This window comes from Hypanus sabinus, chromosome 12 (genome assembly GCF_030144855.1).
Source record: "Hypanus sabinus isolate sHypSab1 chromosome 12, sHypSab1.hap1, whole genome shotgun sequence".
Taxonomy (NCBI): domain Eukaryota; kingdom Metazoa; phylum Chordata; class Chondrichthyes; order Myliobatiformes; family Dasyatidae; genus Hypanus; species Hypanus sabinus.
The window spans coordinates 26,815,541-26,835,000 of record NC_082717.1 but is presented as its reverse complement, the minus strand read 5'-3'; the positions used below and the strand labels follow the sequence as shown (position 1 = coordinate 26,835,000).

The window sequence follows — 19,460 nt, the reverse complement described above, 5'->3', positions numbered from 1 at the left end:
GTGCGGGACAGGACTGTGAATACGTGCCCCCCCACAGCATCCGCGTGCGGGACAGGACTGTGAATACGTGCCCCCCACAGCATCCGCGCCCGGGGAGGGCGGGATCAGGGAGGCTTTAAAGTGAGGCCGCAAAGTTCGAATAAAATCTTTTTGTAACTGCAGTTCATCGACTCTGTGTCATAATTTCAGCACACCGCTACAATTGGTGACCCCGACGGTCCAAACAATATTTGGGCCGGAGATGACCGATGCCGCATCTGTTCATGTGGTTTCGTTAAAACTGCCAAGCTTCTGGACGCTGCAACCTCACCTATTGTTCCAGCAAGCAGAAGCCCAATTCCACGTTTGGCAGATAACCTCGGAGGACACACGTTACTACTACGTGGTGAGCTCCCTCGACTCGGACACAGTGGCCCAGGTTGAGGAGTTCATACAGTCTCCCCCAGCGGACGGTAAATACATGGAATTCAAAGCCCTGCTCATAAGAACTTTTGGACTCTCACGGCGCGAGCGGGCTGCCCGCTTACTGCACCTGGATGGTTTGGGAGACAGGCCGCCGTTGGCATTAATGAACGAGATGCTGTCCCTGGCCGGAGGACACAAGCCCTGCCTCATGTTTGAGCAGGCATTCCTGGAGCAGCTGCCCGAGGACATACGCCTGCTGTTGTCCGACGCGGATTTCAGCAACCCCCGGAAGGTGGCAGCCCAGGCGGATGTGCTGTGGAAAGCCAAGAAGGAGAGTGGGGCGTCCGTCGCACAGATCACCAAGCCACGCTCCCAGCAGCAGACCAGACCAGGCCGGGCAGCAAAGCCCGCTAGCCCCAGAGGGAGGGGTGAGGAGACCAACGAACAGTGGTGCTTCTACCACCAGCGGTGGGCACAGAAGCCCGCCGCTGTAGCCTGCCCTGCAAGTTCCCGGGAAATGCCAGGGCCAGCCGCCGCTGATGGCTATGGTGGCTGGCCATCGGGATAGCCTCCTGTATGTCTGGGACAAGCAGTCGGGACGCCGTTTTTTGGTCGACACCGGTGCCAAGATCAACGTCTTACCTCCAACGAGTTACGACACCCGCAACAGGGCACCGGGTCCCACCCTGAGGGCCGTGAACGACAGCACAGTAAGGAAATACGGCACCCGTATGGTGCAGCTACAGTTCAGCTCCAGCCGGTTCACGTGGGACTTCACACTGGCCGCCGTAGCCCAACCGCTCCTGGGCGCGGATTTTTTGCGGGCTCACAGCCTACCGGTCGACCTGCCAAGGAAGAGACTGGTCCACGCCGAGACCTTTCAAACGTTCTCCCTGGGCGCGGCCCAGTTGCCAGCCCCACACCTCGACTCCATCACGCTGACCGACAACGACTTCACCAGAGTCCTGGCGGATTTCCCATCGGTTCTGGCACCACAGTTCACAGCGGCCATGCCCAGGCACGGCGTACAGCACCACATCCCGACACAGGGACCACCCTTCCACGCCCGTGCTCGAAGGCTTCCCCCGGACAAGCTCCGACTGGCGAAGGAGGAGTTCAAGAGGATGGAGGAATTGGGGATCATACGGCGGTCCGACAGTCCATGGGCCTCCCCCCTGCACATGGTGCCCAAAGTGACAGGGGGCTGGACACCATGTGGCGACTACCGCAGGCTGAATGAGGCTACAACACTGGACCGCTACCCTGTGCCGCACATTCAGGACTTTGCAGCAAACCTGCATGGTGCACAGATCTTCTCCAAGGTAGACCTCGTCCGGGGATATCATCAAATCCTGATGCATCCTGATGACGTCCCCAAAACGGCATTCATCACCCCTTTCGGCCTTTTTGAGTTCCTCCGCATGCCGTTCGGCCTGAAGAATGGCACACAGATGTTTCAGCGGTTAATGGACATGGTGGGACGTGACCTGGACTTTGCTTTCATCTATTTGAACAACATCCTCATAGCCAGCAGCTATCCCACCTCCGTCAACTCTACACCCGACTAGGTGAATATGCCTGACAATCAACTCGGCCAAATGCCAGTTCGGGCTCGACACCAACGACTTCCTGGGCCACAGGATCACTACAGACGGGGCAACCCCTCTGCCTGCTAAGGTAGACGCAGTCCGCAATTTCCCCTGACCCACCACAATCAAAGGCCTTCAAGAATTCGTGGGTATGGTAAATTTCTACCACCACTTCCTCCCTTCAGCTGCCTGAATCGTGCCCCCTGTTCACCCTGATGTCGGGTCCAGGCAAGGACTTTACCTGGGACGAGGAGTCCACCACCGCTTTCATTAAAACGAAAGAAGCCTTGGCAAACGCCGCAATGCTAGTGCACCCCAGAATGGACGTCCCTACCGCCCTCACAGTGGATGCATCTAACATGGCAGTGGTGGGGTACTGGAGCAACTCAGTGAGGGTCGCTGGCAACCCCTGGCATTTTTCAGCAAACACCTGCGACCACCCGAGCTCAAATACAGTGCTTTCAACCGGGAACTGTTGGTGCTATACCTGGCAATCCGGCATTTCAGGAACTTCTTAGAAGGTAGGCCCTTCACCGCGTTCACGGACCACAAGCCGCTTACCTTTGTGTTCATGAAGGTGTCCGATCCCTGGTCGTCCTGCCAGCAGCGCCATCTGTCCTACATCTCTGAATACACGACGGATGTCTGGCCCGTCTCGGGTAAGGACAATGTCGTGGTGGACGCACTCTCTCACCCTAACATTCATGCCCTTTCCCAAGGGGTAGACTTTGAGGCGCTGGCAGAGGTGCAGCAGGCAGGCGAGGAGATCCCGAGTTACAGAACCACAATCTCCGGTTTGCAGCTCCAGGACCTCCCCGTAGGCCCAGGTGAGAGGACCCTACTCTGTGACTTCACCACTGGCCGACCCTGCCCCGTCGTCCCGGCAGCCTGGCGGTGGCGCATTTTCAACTCCATTCATAACTTAGCGCACCCGTCCATCAGGACAACCGTCTGGATGGTCTCCAACAGGTTCATTTGGCACGGACTCCGCAAACAGGTCTGTGAATGGGCCAGAACATGCATGCACTGCCAGACGACCAAGGTGCAGTGGCACACCAAAACTCTGCCGCAGCAGTTCCACCCCACCCACCGGCGTTTCGACCACATTCATGTGGATATTGTGGGCCCCCTGCCGATGTCGCGCGGAGCATGGCACCTCCTCACTATTGTGGACTGGTTCACAAGATGGCCAGAGGTGATCCCGCTCACCGACACCACCTCTGAATCTTGCGCCCGGGCACTGATTGCTACCTGGGTATCTCACTTTGGTGTACTGGCCCACATTACCTCCGACAGGGGCACCCAGTTCACCTCCGGCCTGTGGTCAGCTATGGCCAGCCTTTTGGGGACACAGCTGCACTGCACAACTGCCTATCACCCACAGTCGAACGGGCTGGTGGAGCGTTTCCACCGTCACTTGAAGTCGGCTCTCATGGCCCGCCTGAGAGGACTTAACTGGGTGGACGAGCTTCCCTGGGTCCTGCTCGGCATCCGCACGGCGCCCAAAGACGATCTGCACACCTCATCGGCCAAGTTGGTGTACGGCGCACCCCTGGTCATCCCCGGGGAGTTCATACCGGCCCCGAGGGGGCAAGAGGAAGAACCCGCAGCAGTCCTGGACAGACTACACGAGAGGCTCGGCAACCTGGCCCCCATACCCACTTCGCAGCACGGGCGGAACCCGACCTGCGTACCCAAAGACCTGCAGAACTGTAAGTTTGTGTTTGTACTAAGGGGCGGGCATCAGGCAACGCTGCAACGGCCCTACGAGGGGCCATTTACGGTGATCAGGAACAACGGGTCCACGTTCATGCTGGACTTTGGGGGGAGAGAGGAGGTTTTCATGGCGGACTGCCTCAAACCGGCCCATGTGGACCTGGCACAACTTGTCGAGTTCCCGGCACCGCAGCGCAGAGGCCGACCTCCCAAACAGGTTCCGGCCCAGACTGTGCAGACTGTGGACATTGGGGGGTGTATCGCCAGTTCTGGGGGGGGGGGTTATGTGGCGACCCACTTCCTAGCGCACTTGAACTGGCTCACAAATAGCCAGCGCACCGGCACAAAGGCCAGTCCCAAAAGGGCGGCAAGTCTGCTTCACCAGCAAGGGGAAAAGCCTGCGCGGGACTGTGATTACGTGCCCCCTACAGTATCCGCGCCCAGGGAGGGCGGGATCAGGAACGCTTTAAAGCGAGGCCACAAAGTTCGAATAAAATCTTTTTATAACTGCAGTTCATCGACTCCGTGTCATAATTTCAGCGCTGCGTGTGGCACACCGCTATAGCCTCTTGACTTAAGGCTCCAGCAGCCTACACAAATGTATCCTAAGACAGGCAATCCTGTAGAATGGACTGTCTCTATGAAGAGCTGTTAACTGTCAATGATAAAAGAAGGCATGTGGTGATGAACTACATTTAGAAATGACAAATGTTAGTTATGGGATATTGTTGAATTTACTAATGTAGCTGTCAATAACCTCAGTTATTTATTCAACCATAAAGTTCCAAACTTGATATTTATCCAAATTTGCTTCAATGCTGGATTTCTCACAAAAACATGGCAAAATTCTGGGATAAATAAAGCTCAGAGGTAAGAATTAGTTAATTTAAATTTTAGAAATTGAACATGAAATTTTTTTTGAGATTTTAACTCCTTGATTATTTATTTTTATAAATTTTACTATGTACTAACGATTTTATTTTCCTTGAGAGCGGCTGCACAGGTTAACAGAATGGTAAAGAAGCATAAAGCATGCTTGCATTGAGGAAATGAATTCAAGAATCAGGACAATATGTTCTGGTTTTATAAAAATTTGATAGCTTCCTATTTTAACTAAAACTACAACACTCCTTTGATAACATCCACAGCCAGGATCAGGCTGGAAGTGTGCATTATTTTGTTCCTACTTCCTACCAACAATGTGAGCTCACTATGTCAGAGAAGCTCTATCAAAGCATTGCTGTCTTTTGCTTGAGATGAACTCCAGGCTTTGTATTCTTGCTGGTGCACTGTATTTTTCACTGTCTGCAAACCTGAGGGTTCTAGTTTCACTCGATTTGTCTTCAACTGTCAGAAATAATAATAGTAAATAAAAAAGCAACAAGTATCGAGAACACGAGATGAAGAGTATTTGGAACAGATCCAATTCGTTGAGGAAACGTTTCAGTGCTGGGGCAAGTGAAGCTCAGTGATGTTACCTCCTTTGGTTCAGGAGCCTGATGGTTGAGGGGTAGTAATTGTTCCTGAACCTGTGGTGTGAGTCCTGACATTCCTTTACCTTCTTCCTGATAACAGCAGTGAGAAAAATGCATGTCCTGGGTGATGGGGGTCCCTGATGATGGATGCTGCTTTCCTGTGGCAGAGTTTTGTGTAGATGTGCTCAGTGGTGCAGTGGACTTTACCCATAATGGACTGGGCTGTATTCACTATTTTTTTGTAGGACTTTCCATTCAAGGTCATTGTTGTTTAAACAGGCTGTGATGCAGCCAGTCAATATATTCTCCACCACACATCTATAGAAGATTGTCAAAGTTTTAGATGACACGCCAAATCTTCACAAACCCCTAAGGAAGTGGAGGTACTGCCATGCTCTCTTCGCAATTGCACTTAAGTGCTGGGTCCAGGGCAGGTCCCCGAAATGATAACACCACGGAATTTAAAGTTGCTAACCCTCTCCAAATCTGATCCTCTGGTGCGGATTGGCTCATGGACCTCTGGTTTCCTTCTCCTGAAATCAATAATCAGCTCCTGGTCTTGCTGACATTGAGTGAGAGATTGTTGTTACAGCACCACTCAGTCAGATTTTCAATCTCCCTCCTATACTCTGGTCTGTACCACGTTTGACTTAGCCAATGACAGTGATGTCATCAGCAAACTTGAATATGGCTCTGTAGCAGAGCTTCGCCACAGTCGTAAGTGTAAAGGGAGTAAAGCAGAGGGCAAAGCACACAATAATTAAATGCCATATTAAACTAATTCCTTCTGCCTTCTCCCCCCAGACTGGTGTGGATACTATGTCAGAATGCTGTTCACCGACGTCAGTTCTGCTTTCAATATCATTCCCCAGAAACTGGAGGGAAAACTGGAGAGAAAACTGTTCATGTTGGGTTTCAACATCCCTTGGCCATCCTAACAAAGAGACCACAGGCAGTCCATACTGGCAGCAACACCACAGGCTCTATCACTCTGAGACCCGGCACCTGCCATGGCCGCATGTTCAGCCTGTTTCTATTCACACTACTGATGCACAACCGTATTGCCAAATCTGTTCCAAACACTCTGTCAGAGTTTGCTGAGAACACAACAGTGGTTGGTCTCATCAGGAACAATGGTGAAACAGCATCGAGGGAGGAGGTAGAGCAGCTTGTGGACTGGTGTAAACACAACAACCTGAGACTCATCCCCCGTTATAGCACATGCCCTCGAAGCTAGGCAGCATCCCGGTAAAACTCTTCCAAAACTTGGCATCTTCCTACAATGGGACAACCAGATTTGAATGCAATACTCAAGGTGTAGCCTTTTCATGGATGATATAGGAATAGTACTGACCCTGCATAAAGTTGCAATGATCAACCATGCTCCAGAGAATCCTTTTGCTGTGGCACGGTGAAATTAGACTCGTCCGGTATGCCACTGAATTAGGCGGCACATGGAAACTGTGAGACAGGCTGTAAATTTGAATTCCCACAGGTTACTCTGGTTTCTAAGGGAAGGTAACGCTAATGCAGTCATTAGTGGACGACAGACACCATTGTTTGATGTACAGCTCCTCTGGGAAACAGGATAAACTGTAATCAATCTCAACAGAGCAGTCCAGCGGAACCAAAGACCCTAACAGAATGAGAGTAAATTAATGTTTTTAAGAATATCAGAGATAGAATATTTTTCTTTATTCCTCCTAGGTACTAATTCCTTGTTCAGCTACAAGAGACGCAATATACAGTATATATATGCATATATTATGAAAATGCTTAGTTAATGGTGGCACTGTAGTGTTGTGGTTAGCACAGCACTTTACAGTACAAATGACCCAGGTCCATTTCCTGCTGCTGCCTGTAAGGAGTTTGTATGTTCTCCCCGTGACCACGTGGTATTCCTCTAGGTGCTCCGGCTTTCTCCCACATGCCAAACACATGCCGATTGGTAGGTTGATTGGTCATTGTAAATTGCTCCGTGATTACCGTTGGATTAAATCAGGAGATTGCTGGGTGGCATGGCTCAAAAGGCCGGAAGAACCAGCTTTGCACTGTAGGCCAATAAATAAATAAATATATTAATTAATTAAATGACAGAAGAGTAAATTACTGGACTCTGGTAGTGCATTGCTTGCAATCATACAGCCTGTCTAGGTTTATAGATAAAGAATGACCACTTGACTGCAGATATCCGAGATTCATGGAACCAGTGTGGTTTTTGTTTCCAACAAACAGCTAGTAAAAGCTAGTAAGCCAGGGTCCGGCCATCACTCCACTCATCCGATGCAATTAATAAGTGGCATTCTTAATTTCTATGCTCAGACATCATTAGTGTTGATGAGATGAGCTGTCAGTGCTAATTGGGCTCTTTATTGGCAGCTTGACAATTAGAAGGTCAAGGTATCAGGAGGATCAGCTGCTGTTTGAAAGTGTGCACACACAACCATCCTTGTCTGCATCATGATGACCAAGACTGAAATGATCTGCCTCCCGAAATAGTGGGTAATGTGGGTTAAACAACTTCCTTTTCATCCTCCTGATAAGTTCCTCTCCAGAGGACCTTTTGTAGATGAGAAACAATATTTGGGCTAGTTTTGAGAGAAAGGCATTAATGATAACTCCATCCTACATGATTCCATTCTGGATTGGGATGGGGTCTATGGTGAACTTAAAAGTTACAACTGTGGTTCTGTGTGCCATCATCTAAATGGTGTTGATAAAAATTTATCAGCACAGCCAAATTTTAAATGGATTCTTAATAGTCCCTCTTAGATGACAGACTGGAGCAGGCCTGTAGGTCAAAAGTTATCCCGTACAGTGGTTGATGCTGCTCCCTTTGCTTTCTAGGAGTTGATACATGAAGTGAATCATCTTCATTATGCTCATGATGGACAAATATAAACTGTAATTTAGGAAGCATCTTTTGATCAGAGACAGGAGGTAGTTGAAAGAGTTTCTTGAGATAGATTATCTACTGTTGGGACTTCAAAGCACGGCAGAGGCACGGACAATACTATCTCGGCCAAATGCTCCAAATCCACCAGTGATCTAAATGACTCAATGCCAGAGTTCTTCCCCGGGTCAGTAATGACAGCATTCAGTCAGCACTTGGCTGTTCCAATGACTGGGCTGGATCATTCATGTAGACAAGAAAATCTGCAGATACTGGAAATCCAAACAACACACACAAAATGCAGGAGGAACTTAGCAGACCAGCAGCATCTATAGAAAAGTGTGAACAGTCATCATTTTGGGCTGTGACCTTTCATCAGTCCTGGTGACACCTTTTTAAATCATTGATGGGGATTTAAATCAAACTTACTTGAAGACATTTCTGCCCAATTATCATCAACATGCCACATGCAGCACCAGGGGTCCCAAGCCACTCGACACAACTATACTACAATTAGGAATGTTTATCATTTCATGCCTAGACTACATTTCAAGAAATTTTTCCTCCTCCTACCAGCGAACAGGCAGAGGCCAAAGAGCTAGGCTCCAGAAGTAAGGACAACAAGGAAGTGGTAGTGATAGGCAAAGTAGTGGCTATAGGATTGCTTAAAGTGGGAGGATTGTAGACAAGTGTGCCCCCACAAAATCATTCAGTCTTCCCCAAAGAGAAGCTCTGGATGAAACATGAGAACCATAACCTATTTGAGGGCTAGATCAGTGGCATTCAGGTCTGGTGACCAAACAATATATCAGAGGTCCACATATGATCTATGGAAAGCCATCTTACATGCAAAGTGGCAATTCCAAAGCAAACTCGAAACACTGTTTGCTGCCTTGAATGCTATCATCTCCACCAAGGTGAAACCAAGTGTCATAGATGGCAAAAAGTTTTCACTCCCAGATGAGCCCAATGTCTTTTATGCTCTCTTTGTGCATCAAAACATGGAGGCATCTTCACAAGTTCCCACAGCACCTGATAACCCTGTGATTTCAGTCTCTGAGTCCTTCAGGAGGGTGAACCTATGGAAAGCATCTAGCCCAGACAGGATACCTCACTGAGTATTAAAGAGCTGTGCTGATCAATGGGCTGGAGTGTTTCCTGATATATTTAACTTCTCAGTTTGGCATTCTAAGGTACCCACCTGCTTCGAGCAGGCTCCAATCATACCTAAGAAGAATGTGGTTTCCTGCCTCAATGACTGTCATCCAGTAGCACTTACACCACCGATGAAGTACTTCGAGAGTTTGGTGATAAAACATATCAACTCCTGCTCGTGAAGCAACTTGGATTGCTCCAATTTGACTACTGTCACAACAACTCAACAGCAGATACCATTTCATTGGCTCTTCGCTCAACCATGGAACATTTGGACACTGAAAATGCGGACATGTTCTTCATTGATTACAGCTTGGCATTCAATACGATCATCCATTCAAAACTAATCAATAGGCTTCAAGGCGGTGCAGGCTCGAAGGGCTGAATGGTCTACCTCTGCACTTATTGTCTATTGTCTAAGGCCAAGCCCTCAATACCTACTTGTGCAATTGGATTCTCAAATTCCTCTCTTGCAAACCTTGGTCAGTTCAGTCTGGCAAAAGCATCTTTCCCGCAATCTCTATCAGCACAGGTGCACCACAAGTTTGAGTGGTCATCCCCCTGCTCTACTCACTTTATACTTATGACTTTGAGGATAAGCACAGTCCCAGTACCATATTTAAGTGGGCTGATGTCACAACTGTCATTGACTGAATCAATCGTGGTGATGAATCAGCACATAAGAGGGAGACTGAAAATTTGGCTGAGTACTATCACAAAAACACCTCTTCCTGAATGTCAGTAAGATCAAGGAACTGGCTATTGTCTTCAGGAGGAAGCAACCAGAAGTCCATGAGCCAGCCAATATTGGGGGATCAGAGGTGGAGAGGATCAGCTTATCATTTCAGAGGAGCTGTCCTGGGCCAAGAACCTAACTGCCCTTGTGAAGAAAGCATGCCAGCACCTCTACTTTCTTATAAGTTTGAAAAGATTTGGCATGTTATCTAAAACTTTGACAAACCTCTATAGATAAACAGTGGAGAGTATATTGACTGGCTGCATCATAGCCTGGTATGGAAGCACAAGTGTCCTTGAATACAAAAGTCTACAAAAAGTAATGAGTATGGCCCAGTCCATTAACGGTAAAGCCCTCCCCACCGTTAAGCACATCTACACAGAGTGCTATTGCAGGAAAGCAGCATTCATCATCAAGGACCCCACCATCCAGGTCAGGAAGAAGGTACAGCAGCCTCAGAACTCAAACCACCAGGTTCAGGTATAGTTAATGCCCATCAACCATCAGGCTCGTGAACCACAGGGGATAACTTCACTCACCCCATCACTGAACTGTTCCCACAACCTAACACTTCCAATGATTCTACAACACATTATCTCAACATTCTAGTTATCTACTTATTTATTGTTTGTTTGCTTGCTTGTTTACTATTTATTTATTTTTTTCCCTCATTTTGGTATTTGTTGTGTTTTGCACATTGGTTGTTGTCCATCCAGTTGAGGACATTCATTTATCGATTCTATTGCATTTCTCGTATTTACTGCATGTGAATGTCAATGTCCCCAAGAAAATGATTCTCAGTGTTGTACATGGTGACATACTGTATATGTACTTTGATGGTAAATTTACTTTGAATAGTGACCCAAGGAATGTTGATGGTCAGGAGCAGGTGATGGTGATGCTATTGAATGCCCAAGTGTAGTTGGTTAGATTTGTTCAGGAAAGTTGTTTATGCCTGGCATTTCTGTGGGCTTCACATTACTTTCTATTTATCTGTTCAGCTCTGAACGTTCCCCCGGTCCATCTGCATGCAGCTGTGGATTGTTTCATTTGCTCAGGAGATGCAAATGGAAATGAACACTGCAAATCTCCCTGAAGTAGAAACTTAATTTTGAGTAAAACAGGAAACCATGTTTTAAAAAGAGCAACAATGCTATAAGAAGATCTGTACTTCAAAGGAAATTACTTTCTCTTCTATAAAACTATATTAAAATACAAGCTGGCAGTGATAAATGTATTATTGTGATTGTATGCTATATTTTAATTGATTCAAACACATACATCTGTTTTTTTAAAGCTGATGAAGCTTTCTGAGTTGTCGGAATTTATGGCTTCAGTATCAGAGAAATGCTAATCACGGAATGAGGTCATTGGCTTAGAGCTAATGGAGGTAAATCTACCTTCTAACTCTTAGTCTGTCATCTTGCAGAGGATAACGGAGGTTATTGGATATCTGCTCATGCCTATTCCTTGTCCATGACCCCACCAATGAACACCATCTAATCACGTCAAGAGACCTCCTCTCCACAGCATCCAACGTGACAGCTCCCTAAGCTTGTCCTTTCTGTTTCTATTGCCTACAGAAGATTCAGAAACAGCACATCTTTGGTAGGCCAACAGTTCTTGTCCCACTGAATTTATCTCCTCATACTTGTCCCTTCTTGTCCTATCCTGACACCGTGTATACTCATGACAACTTTAACAACTTCCAGTTCTCTACCTCCCCATGCCTCATATTCTTCCTGGATGCCTATTCCTATACACTTCCATTCTCCATTAGGAAGGTTTTAGAGTTGTCTATTTATTGCCAGAACATAGATTCAATCAATCCTTCTACCAACACTCTCCTCTGCCTGACAGAACTCGTGCTTACCCTGAACAACTTCTCTTTGGATTCCTCGCACTTTCTACAAATCAAAGTTTTAGGCATGGCACTCACATGGGCCCCAGCTATGCCTGCCTTTTTGTTGTCTCCATGAAATAGTCTTTGTTCCCAATAAACTCTAGCACCAATCCCCTCTTCTTTCTGCACTACATCGAAAACTACATCAGTGCCACCTCCTGAACCCACACGGAACCCATCAATCTTATTAATTTTGCTGGTGATATTCACCCTATCTTCACATTCACTCAGAAAATTTCCAACACCTCTTTCTCCTTTCGTGATCCACAATCTCTACCACAGGGGAGAATCTATCCACTAGCATTACCTACACACCCATAAACTCCCCTTCTGACTGACTAAACCTCCTCCTGCCCTGTCTCTTGTAAGGAGACCATTCATTTCTCTTAGTTTCTTCATTTCTACTTCACCTATTCCCAAGTCCTCCAGGATCTCTGAGATGTCCTCTTTCAGGAAAAATTACTTACCCGCCCCTCAAGCCACTGTGGCTGATGTAGCTCTCAGCCATATCTCACAAAATTTCCCACAATTTAGCTCTCAAATCGCCTCCCCTCAGACGGAACAAGGATTAAGTTCACTTGGTCCTTTTCTTTCACGCTACCAGCCTTCACATCCAACACAACATTCTTCGACATTTCCACCAGCTGTGACGTGATCTCATCATTCTATCCGCACCCCTTTCTGCTTTCTGTAAGGACCATGTTCTCCATGTCTCCCAACCTGCCATATACCAGTTTCTTTCCCTTCTCCAATCTATGCCGTTTGCCCATCAGCAACAAACTTCTCCACAGGGTCCCCTTTCCTCACTGTATCTATCTGGCCTCCTCCACCTTCCTTATTTGGTTTCTTTTCATTTTAATTTCTTATCCTATTCCATAATCTGCAGTCCATTGTTGCCATGTCATCTTACCACCTTAGCTCTTACACTATCTCCACCCTTCCTTGCCTCACCTGACTCCATCCTTCAAGCAACCTCTCTTCACCTGGATGCACCTATTATTTACCAGATCTTGCTGTGCCCTTTCCCCTCACGTCATTATACTGGGCTATCTCTCCACTGTCTTTCAGTCCTTCAGCAGCTCTTTGTTTTTTACTCCACTTTTCAGCATTCACAGTGTTTTGTGTCTCACCTGTGTACTTTTGATTGCAATTCAGATTTCTACCTCAACCTTCACACTATCATGCTGTGAGTTCTTTGAGTGAAGAGGTTATTCTGCCACTCTCCTTTCATCCCTCTACCAATCGCTTTAAATATCTGCTCCCTATTCACTGAGCTCTCTGCAAATATTTCCCAGTGTTCTGAGGTTGTCTGTTTCATACGATAACAACTCAGCAATAATAACTTGCTATTTATTGTGATTACAATTTTCTGAATGATAACAATATAATTCCATTTGCAAAATGCATGCAATTCACTTTACTATAATATTTGCATTTCCATAATGAACTGTGGAGGGTTTTTGCATTCTTTGTGATTATTGCAGGGTTTCATACCAGCAGACTGTCTCAATCAAAGAAGCATTCTTAAATAGAGTCTTAAATAGAGGTGCCAGATTAAACAGACAGTGCAATAGTGACTAGTTTCTTTTTTTTTAAATGCATTGTTTATTTTCTGAGTATTAAAAGTTCACTGACAACTTAAAACCTTTATTTAAGATAAGGGTGAAAAAATAACATATATGTTCTGTAGTCTGGCAGGTATTTGAAAGTTAGGATGTATTAAAATTTTGGACACGCCATTCTTTGAATTTGCAAGAAATATTTGAATTATCAACTCCACCGGCCTTTCATTTTCGATTGCTTACTGTGTGGCAATGCATTTCCAATTTTTTAATTCAGATTTCTAGCAATCAACAGTGACTGAACTCAGAGGAATTCAATAATAGTGAAATTCTTTTCTCCTACATGAAAGCTCCTATTTCAGTGCATTAGTTCACTGATGTGAAGACTTATCTCCATAACCATTAAACCCTGTTGATTAATATTGAAATATGAAATATAATGACATCTAATGATCACTGTTCCTTTACTGGTCCTACTGCTCTCATTTTTTACCTTGTAATGTACAATGAAATGAACAAAATCATCCTCTACTAAAATCTATGTCTTCGAGCAATTTCACTGAACTTATCCTGGAAAAGTACGTGTGACCAGCTGATAATCTTCTGTTGAGTAAATTTAAGGGACAGAACTACATGGGCTATGGGAACAAAATATACTCCAAACCTGGGAGTGACAGCATTAAGGTATTCCATTATAAATAACTATGTCATTGTAGCAGCTACTTGAACAAACCTGCTAGAGACCAAATATTGGAAGTTATTCTGTATGAGGCAACCTCAGATCCAATCCGATAATAATGTTCAAAAAGTCAAAGAAATATATTTGATCCTTTATTAGTAACTAGCAAAACATACAATATTGAAGCACTGAAACTTATGACACTAAAACTAGTGATATTAAATATACTTAAGCAAAGTTAAGTAGCACTAAGCGATTACAAAGGAAATTAAGTGATCAACAAAATATATCACACCCAGCACTCCTCAGCTCTAAAACTAACCAGAATAAAGCATGAATACGAAAATTATTCCCTTCACTATTTCCACGCCCCCACACGTGTGGCAAATGACCATAAAACCACAACACAGATTATAATACAGAGAGAAAACAGATGTATGGCTCCTATATCAAGTGCAGTGAGAGCATTTTGACATCCTCTAAGGGATTGCCTAAGGTACAGAAGACAGTGAAACTGCACTATTGACACAACACTATTAGGATGCCAAAGCTCCTTTGAAAAATGGGACCAAAATAAAACCAAAACAACATGAATCACAAGACTTTAAATCTAGAGATGAGAAAGTCTGCTTGCTTATCTTAATTAACTCTTCTTTCACCAGATTTGAACTGGATGAAATCTCATCCTGTAGGGTGAGGTCTTTATTTTATTCTATTGTGTTACTTGGACTTACTGTGTATACCCACAAGAAAACAAACCTCAGGGCTGTGTTCACCCTCCACCCACCTTTTTATTCTGGCATGTTCTCCCTTCCCTTCCAGTCATGAAGAAAGGTCTTGGCACAATACATCAACAGTTTATTAATTTCCATGGATGCTGCCTGACCTGCTGAGTTTCTCCAGCATCGTGTGTGTGTGTTGCTGTGGTAACATATATGTATTCTGATAATAAATTTACTTTGAACTTTGAAGGTAAAGCTCAAAGACATCTTGGAAGCTGCAGAATAAATACAAGTATTTCTTTTTACTCTCAGTGGCAGCCTAGTACTTTAAAGGGATCATTATGTAATTACATACAGGTTCATGCCAGTCGAAGAGTTAAGCTTGAGACTGCTATTGTCAACATCAGATTTAGAGGTGGTTTTCCTGCTAGCCTGTCAACAATCACTGTCAAGTTTTTTTGTAGCCGATGCCCATTTATTGAGACCTGAGTAAGTGGAACAGCATCTAACAAGGAGGTTAAGGAAAGATATGGGGAAAAAAAACGCTGCCTAAGTGAACTATTCATTGAGCTGTGTAGTATCTCAGGGAGTTAGTTTGCAAACGATCGAGCAGCATGTTTTGGAAGAGCAATGGCTTTCCGTGTGACATCTTCTTCAAGTTGTCAATCTCACTTAATGTTCATGCTTGCACACTGGTGTGTGGGGAATCACTCAGTTCTGTGCAGTATGAACACTGCTGCTACAATGTGCATGAGTCCAGGCTGGTCAGGAACAGATTAGATTCCAATGGAACAATACCAGGACTGTTTCTACCATCACATCAACTGTTTCTCAGTTTAGTATGCGGCTCTTTCACTTCTGAATCAGGAGGTTAGGGTTCAAGTTACATGCCAGGAACTTGACCATAAAATTCTAGACTGACATTCCAGTGAAGTATTGAGGATCTAACACACTGTTAGAGGTGCTTTTCTTCAGATCACATTTTATACCAAGGCTGATGCTCTCCCAGGAGATTTATCCTAACTGTCCAGATCAATACTTATCCCTGTGTTAGCTCCAGTAAACAAAATATGCCCTTGTCACCTGGCTGCTTGTGGAAGAGTGTTACCTGCGCATATGGTATTGGCTAACCGATTCCTAATTAACCAGAGTGACTAAACTTCAAAACTATTGCAATGGCAGAAAGGTGCTTTAGGATAACCTAATTTTTATTTCAGTCACAGGATACGAACACTACTGATAATAATCTCTTTACTGAACTACTTCAGAGGGCTGCTAAAAATCAGCCTCAGTGGTGAGACCTGAGTCACAAAGGACAAGCCAATTAAAGGTGGAAACTGGTACTCATTACTGATCCATCCATTCCAAACATATTAAGAAACTTGATTTTAAAGTTCTCAGCTGCCTTTGTAGGATTTGAAGCAACATTCCCACCTATTGAGTCATTATTCATTGCTCTCTCAACCTGAGGCCATGTCAAGTATGATATCAATGAAAACCTATCCACTTTTCTTCAGAACCAGATGATTTATCCAACAGATTATAATCAGGAATCAAAACTGAAATTTGGCATTCAAGATTTTACATATATAGACTATTTACTGAGGAGCACGTCAAGTCAGTTTTCCTTCACATTAAATTAATTTTCCATCAGAGTATGAAACAAATGTACTCTTTCCACAACAATAACTGTTATTGGAGTTTCTTGACAAGGTCCTCCACGAGTTTTCAAATCATATGCAGTGTTATGTTTCAAAATGGAAATTACGTCAGGTGGATGGTCTTTACAGAATACTTCTGTTAATTTTCTAGAGGGAGAGCGGTTTAGGTGTGGCAGCAATTTTCACAGCGTATCCTACTGTTAATGTCTTTTATGTCCTACTTGTACATACTACACTCCAGATTTCCTAAAGTGGGTTTAATACCACTGCAAAAAACCTTCAGTTAAAAAAAAACACAAACATGGACAAAGGCCCATCAGTCCACTGAGTCCATACCAGCGAGCAAGCACCTTCTTATACTAATCTTACACTAATTCCATTTTCATTCTCCCTGCATTCCCATCAATTCCTCCCGGATTGTACTTTCTCCTGTACACTAAGGGCAATTTACAGTGCTCAATTAACCTACTAACCTGCACGTTTTGAAATGTGGAAACAAAATCAGAGCTCCTGGAGGAAAACAACAGAGAAATTGTACAAACTCCACCTATGATCAAGGTTGAGCCCATTCCATTGGAGCTGTGAGAGAGCAGCTCAGCTAGTTCCACCACAGAACCACCAAATCTATTGTAAATGCAGAGCAGTTTCACCACTCATGTATATGTACCAATCGTTTGATGTAATAATCAACCATTTTCAAGTTCAAGCTGATTGTCATCTGACTGTGTGTGTGTTCTTACTGGGGCGGCATGGTAGCATTGTGGTTAGCACAGCGCTTTACAGTTCCAGCGACCCGGGTTCAATTCCCGCAGCTGCCCGTAAGGAGTTTCTACACTCTCCCCATGACCACGTGAGTTTCCTGATTTTCTCCCACAGTCCAAAGACATACTGGTTGGTAGGTTAATTGATCATTGTAGATTGTCCCATGGATAGGCTAGAATTAAATAATTAAATTGTACTGGGCAGTAGAGCTCGAAGGGCTGGAAGGGCCTATTCCACATACATGTCAATAAATATCCAATAAAGTGTGTGTGTGTGTGTGTGTGTGAATACCATATATACTACCAAATGAACCAACGTTCCTCTGTTTTGTTGTTCACAGTTCAATAATATTTTGTGCAAAAAGAATGTAATTCAATAAAGGGGATACAGTCAATAGGGTTATTGGCTTATTGTTGACATACCTCTGTAAACACGATCAGAAAAGAAAAAGAAATTTAATAACCATCTAAGTCATTGTATTTGGCCTTATCCCAAAGTTTTCAACATTTAACTCCTAATGTCAAGCTTTTCTTTAAGTTAACATTGAAAAATCTTTAATGGTAACCAAAAACAGAATGATTTATAGCATAATGAACCACATTTAAGCATGAATTTACTGAATGGCAAACATGTTAATTATTGGAAAAAGATAGCCAATATTAGTTTATTGAAAAGCTACTCACCATGTGGCCTTTGATATGTAGACAAAGGTGTCTCATCCTTTAACAGCCATGTAAAATTCCAAGTAGTCAGTTCATTATTTGCAATCTCACTGTTTTCTTCTAATTGTGGAGCCCCAGAAGCTATAACACAGAAAGCATAATTGGCATCACTTTACAAAGCAACACAGCAGACAATGTAAAAATATCACACTCTGAAAATTAAAATATCCTGACTTCAAAGTGCAGTTGATACAAATAGTCAGCAATCAGGCTTTGTTATTGGATCGTATCAGCTTTGTGCTAATCTCAAAACAGCCTGCATTTTCATGCTTCACCTTGTTGCCTGTAAAGTTATATGTCTAGTCTAGTGTGCCATGCTTCGTTCACCAAACCAGTACTGTGTCCTATCCAAAACCAACTTCTGGCTAAAAAGATTCTGCCAATAACTTATATAACCATTAGGCTCTCTGCACATTCTTTTTACAGTGTCTAAGGCTCTGCAGCTGCAGTAAACAATCAATGTTTCTCTGGCTTTGTCCCTAGTGACAAAAAGATCTTCGGACAACTTTTTATTTCTTGCCTTCTAACATGTTGGTTTTTTGATTTGTTTGGTTATTCCTCCTGGAAGTACACACCCATGAGTCAGAAACTCATATATTTCCCGCTAAAATTGACTTCCTAAATTCCATTTATATCACAGTGGCTAATACGCTTACAAATGAAAGATTTTTGGTTCTATTTTCTACACATTGACCAAGATTGATTCAAAAGTCTGTTTGTAAAAGGAATCCAGAATCAATTGCTGTTTTAGCCTTTTTTACCACAGGAACATAAGTTATTAACCCACACAAAATGGCAACAGAAGGAACAGAGATAACAAAGGCTAAATTCGACAAACGGCGTAAACAAGCCCAAGGAATGAGATGCATGGGTAGTCTGTGCTTGTTCAATGTGAGGCAGGCAGAGTGCCAACTCTGTGCTGCTCGCTCATTATAATGATTGTGGCATTCAGCCAGCACTAAGTGACTTCAGCAGGAGGCCAATATGTTGAGCTGCAAGCATCAGTTAAAGGTAGCTTGCAAAGTTTAAAGCTAGCTTGCACCTCTTAACTAGGGAACTGCTTTATGATGTAATTTCATTTATAAATTTGATTTGCAATCTTTATTTTATTTCTGCATTATGTTCAGATGAAGAGATAGAAAGACATGAGCTATTGGATGAATGATGAACTGGAATTACATTAATGATTTGAAAGACCTTGTAACACCTTGCTTCCTGATGTTTTTTTTTGGATTATTTGTTTATTCCTTTAAGAAAAACCAAATTTCCCAAATTCCATTTAGACCATAGTGGCTGATGTGTTATACAAGATCTCCACTAGAATAGTCACTTACATAATTTAATGTAGAGCTTTACTTTTATACACTGATCCATTTTCAGTAAAGACCAACATACCATCTGCTGCCATGTTTGCTTAAATAATTGCAGAATTATGTTTCGGTACGGCAATCCAGAGGTTCCTACTCTGGATATCGTCTAC

The 19,460-nt window shown here is 44.1% G+C and overlaps 1 protein-coding gene across 1 annotated transcript in view; it reads right to left on the bottom strand.

Annotated features, from left to right (window-relative positions):
• LOC132403323 (ALK tyrosine kinase receptor-like) overlaps window positions 1-19,460 on the bottom strand; it is an 891,331-nt gene that overhangs the window by 498,156 nt on the left and 373,715 nt on the right. Inside the window, exon 2 of the mRNA XM_059986774.1 lies at window positions 17,942-18,061. Within this exon, the coding sequence (XP_059842757.1) occupies window positions 17,942-18,061 (120 nt within the window). The remainder of the gene's footprint in view (window positions 1-17,941; window positions 18,062-19,460) is intronic.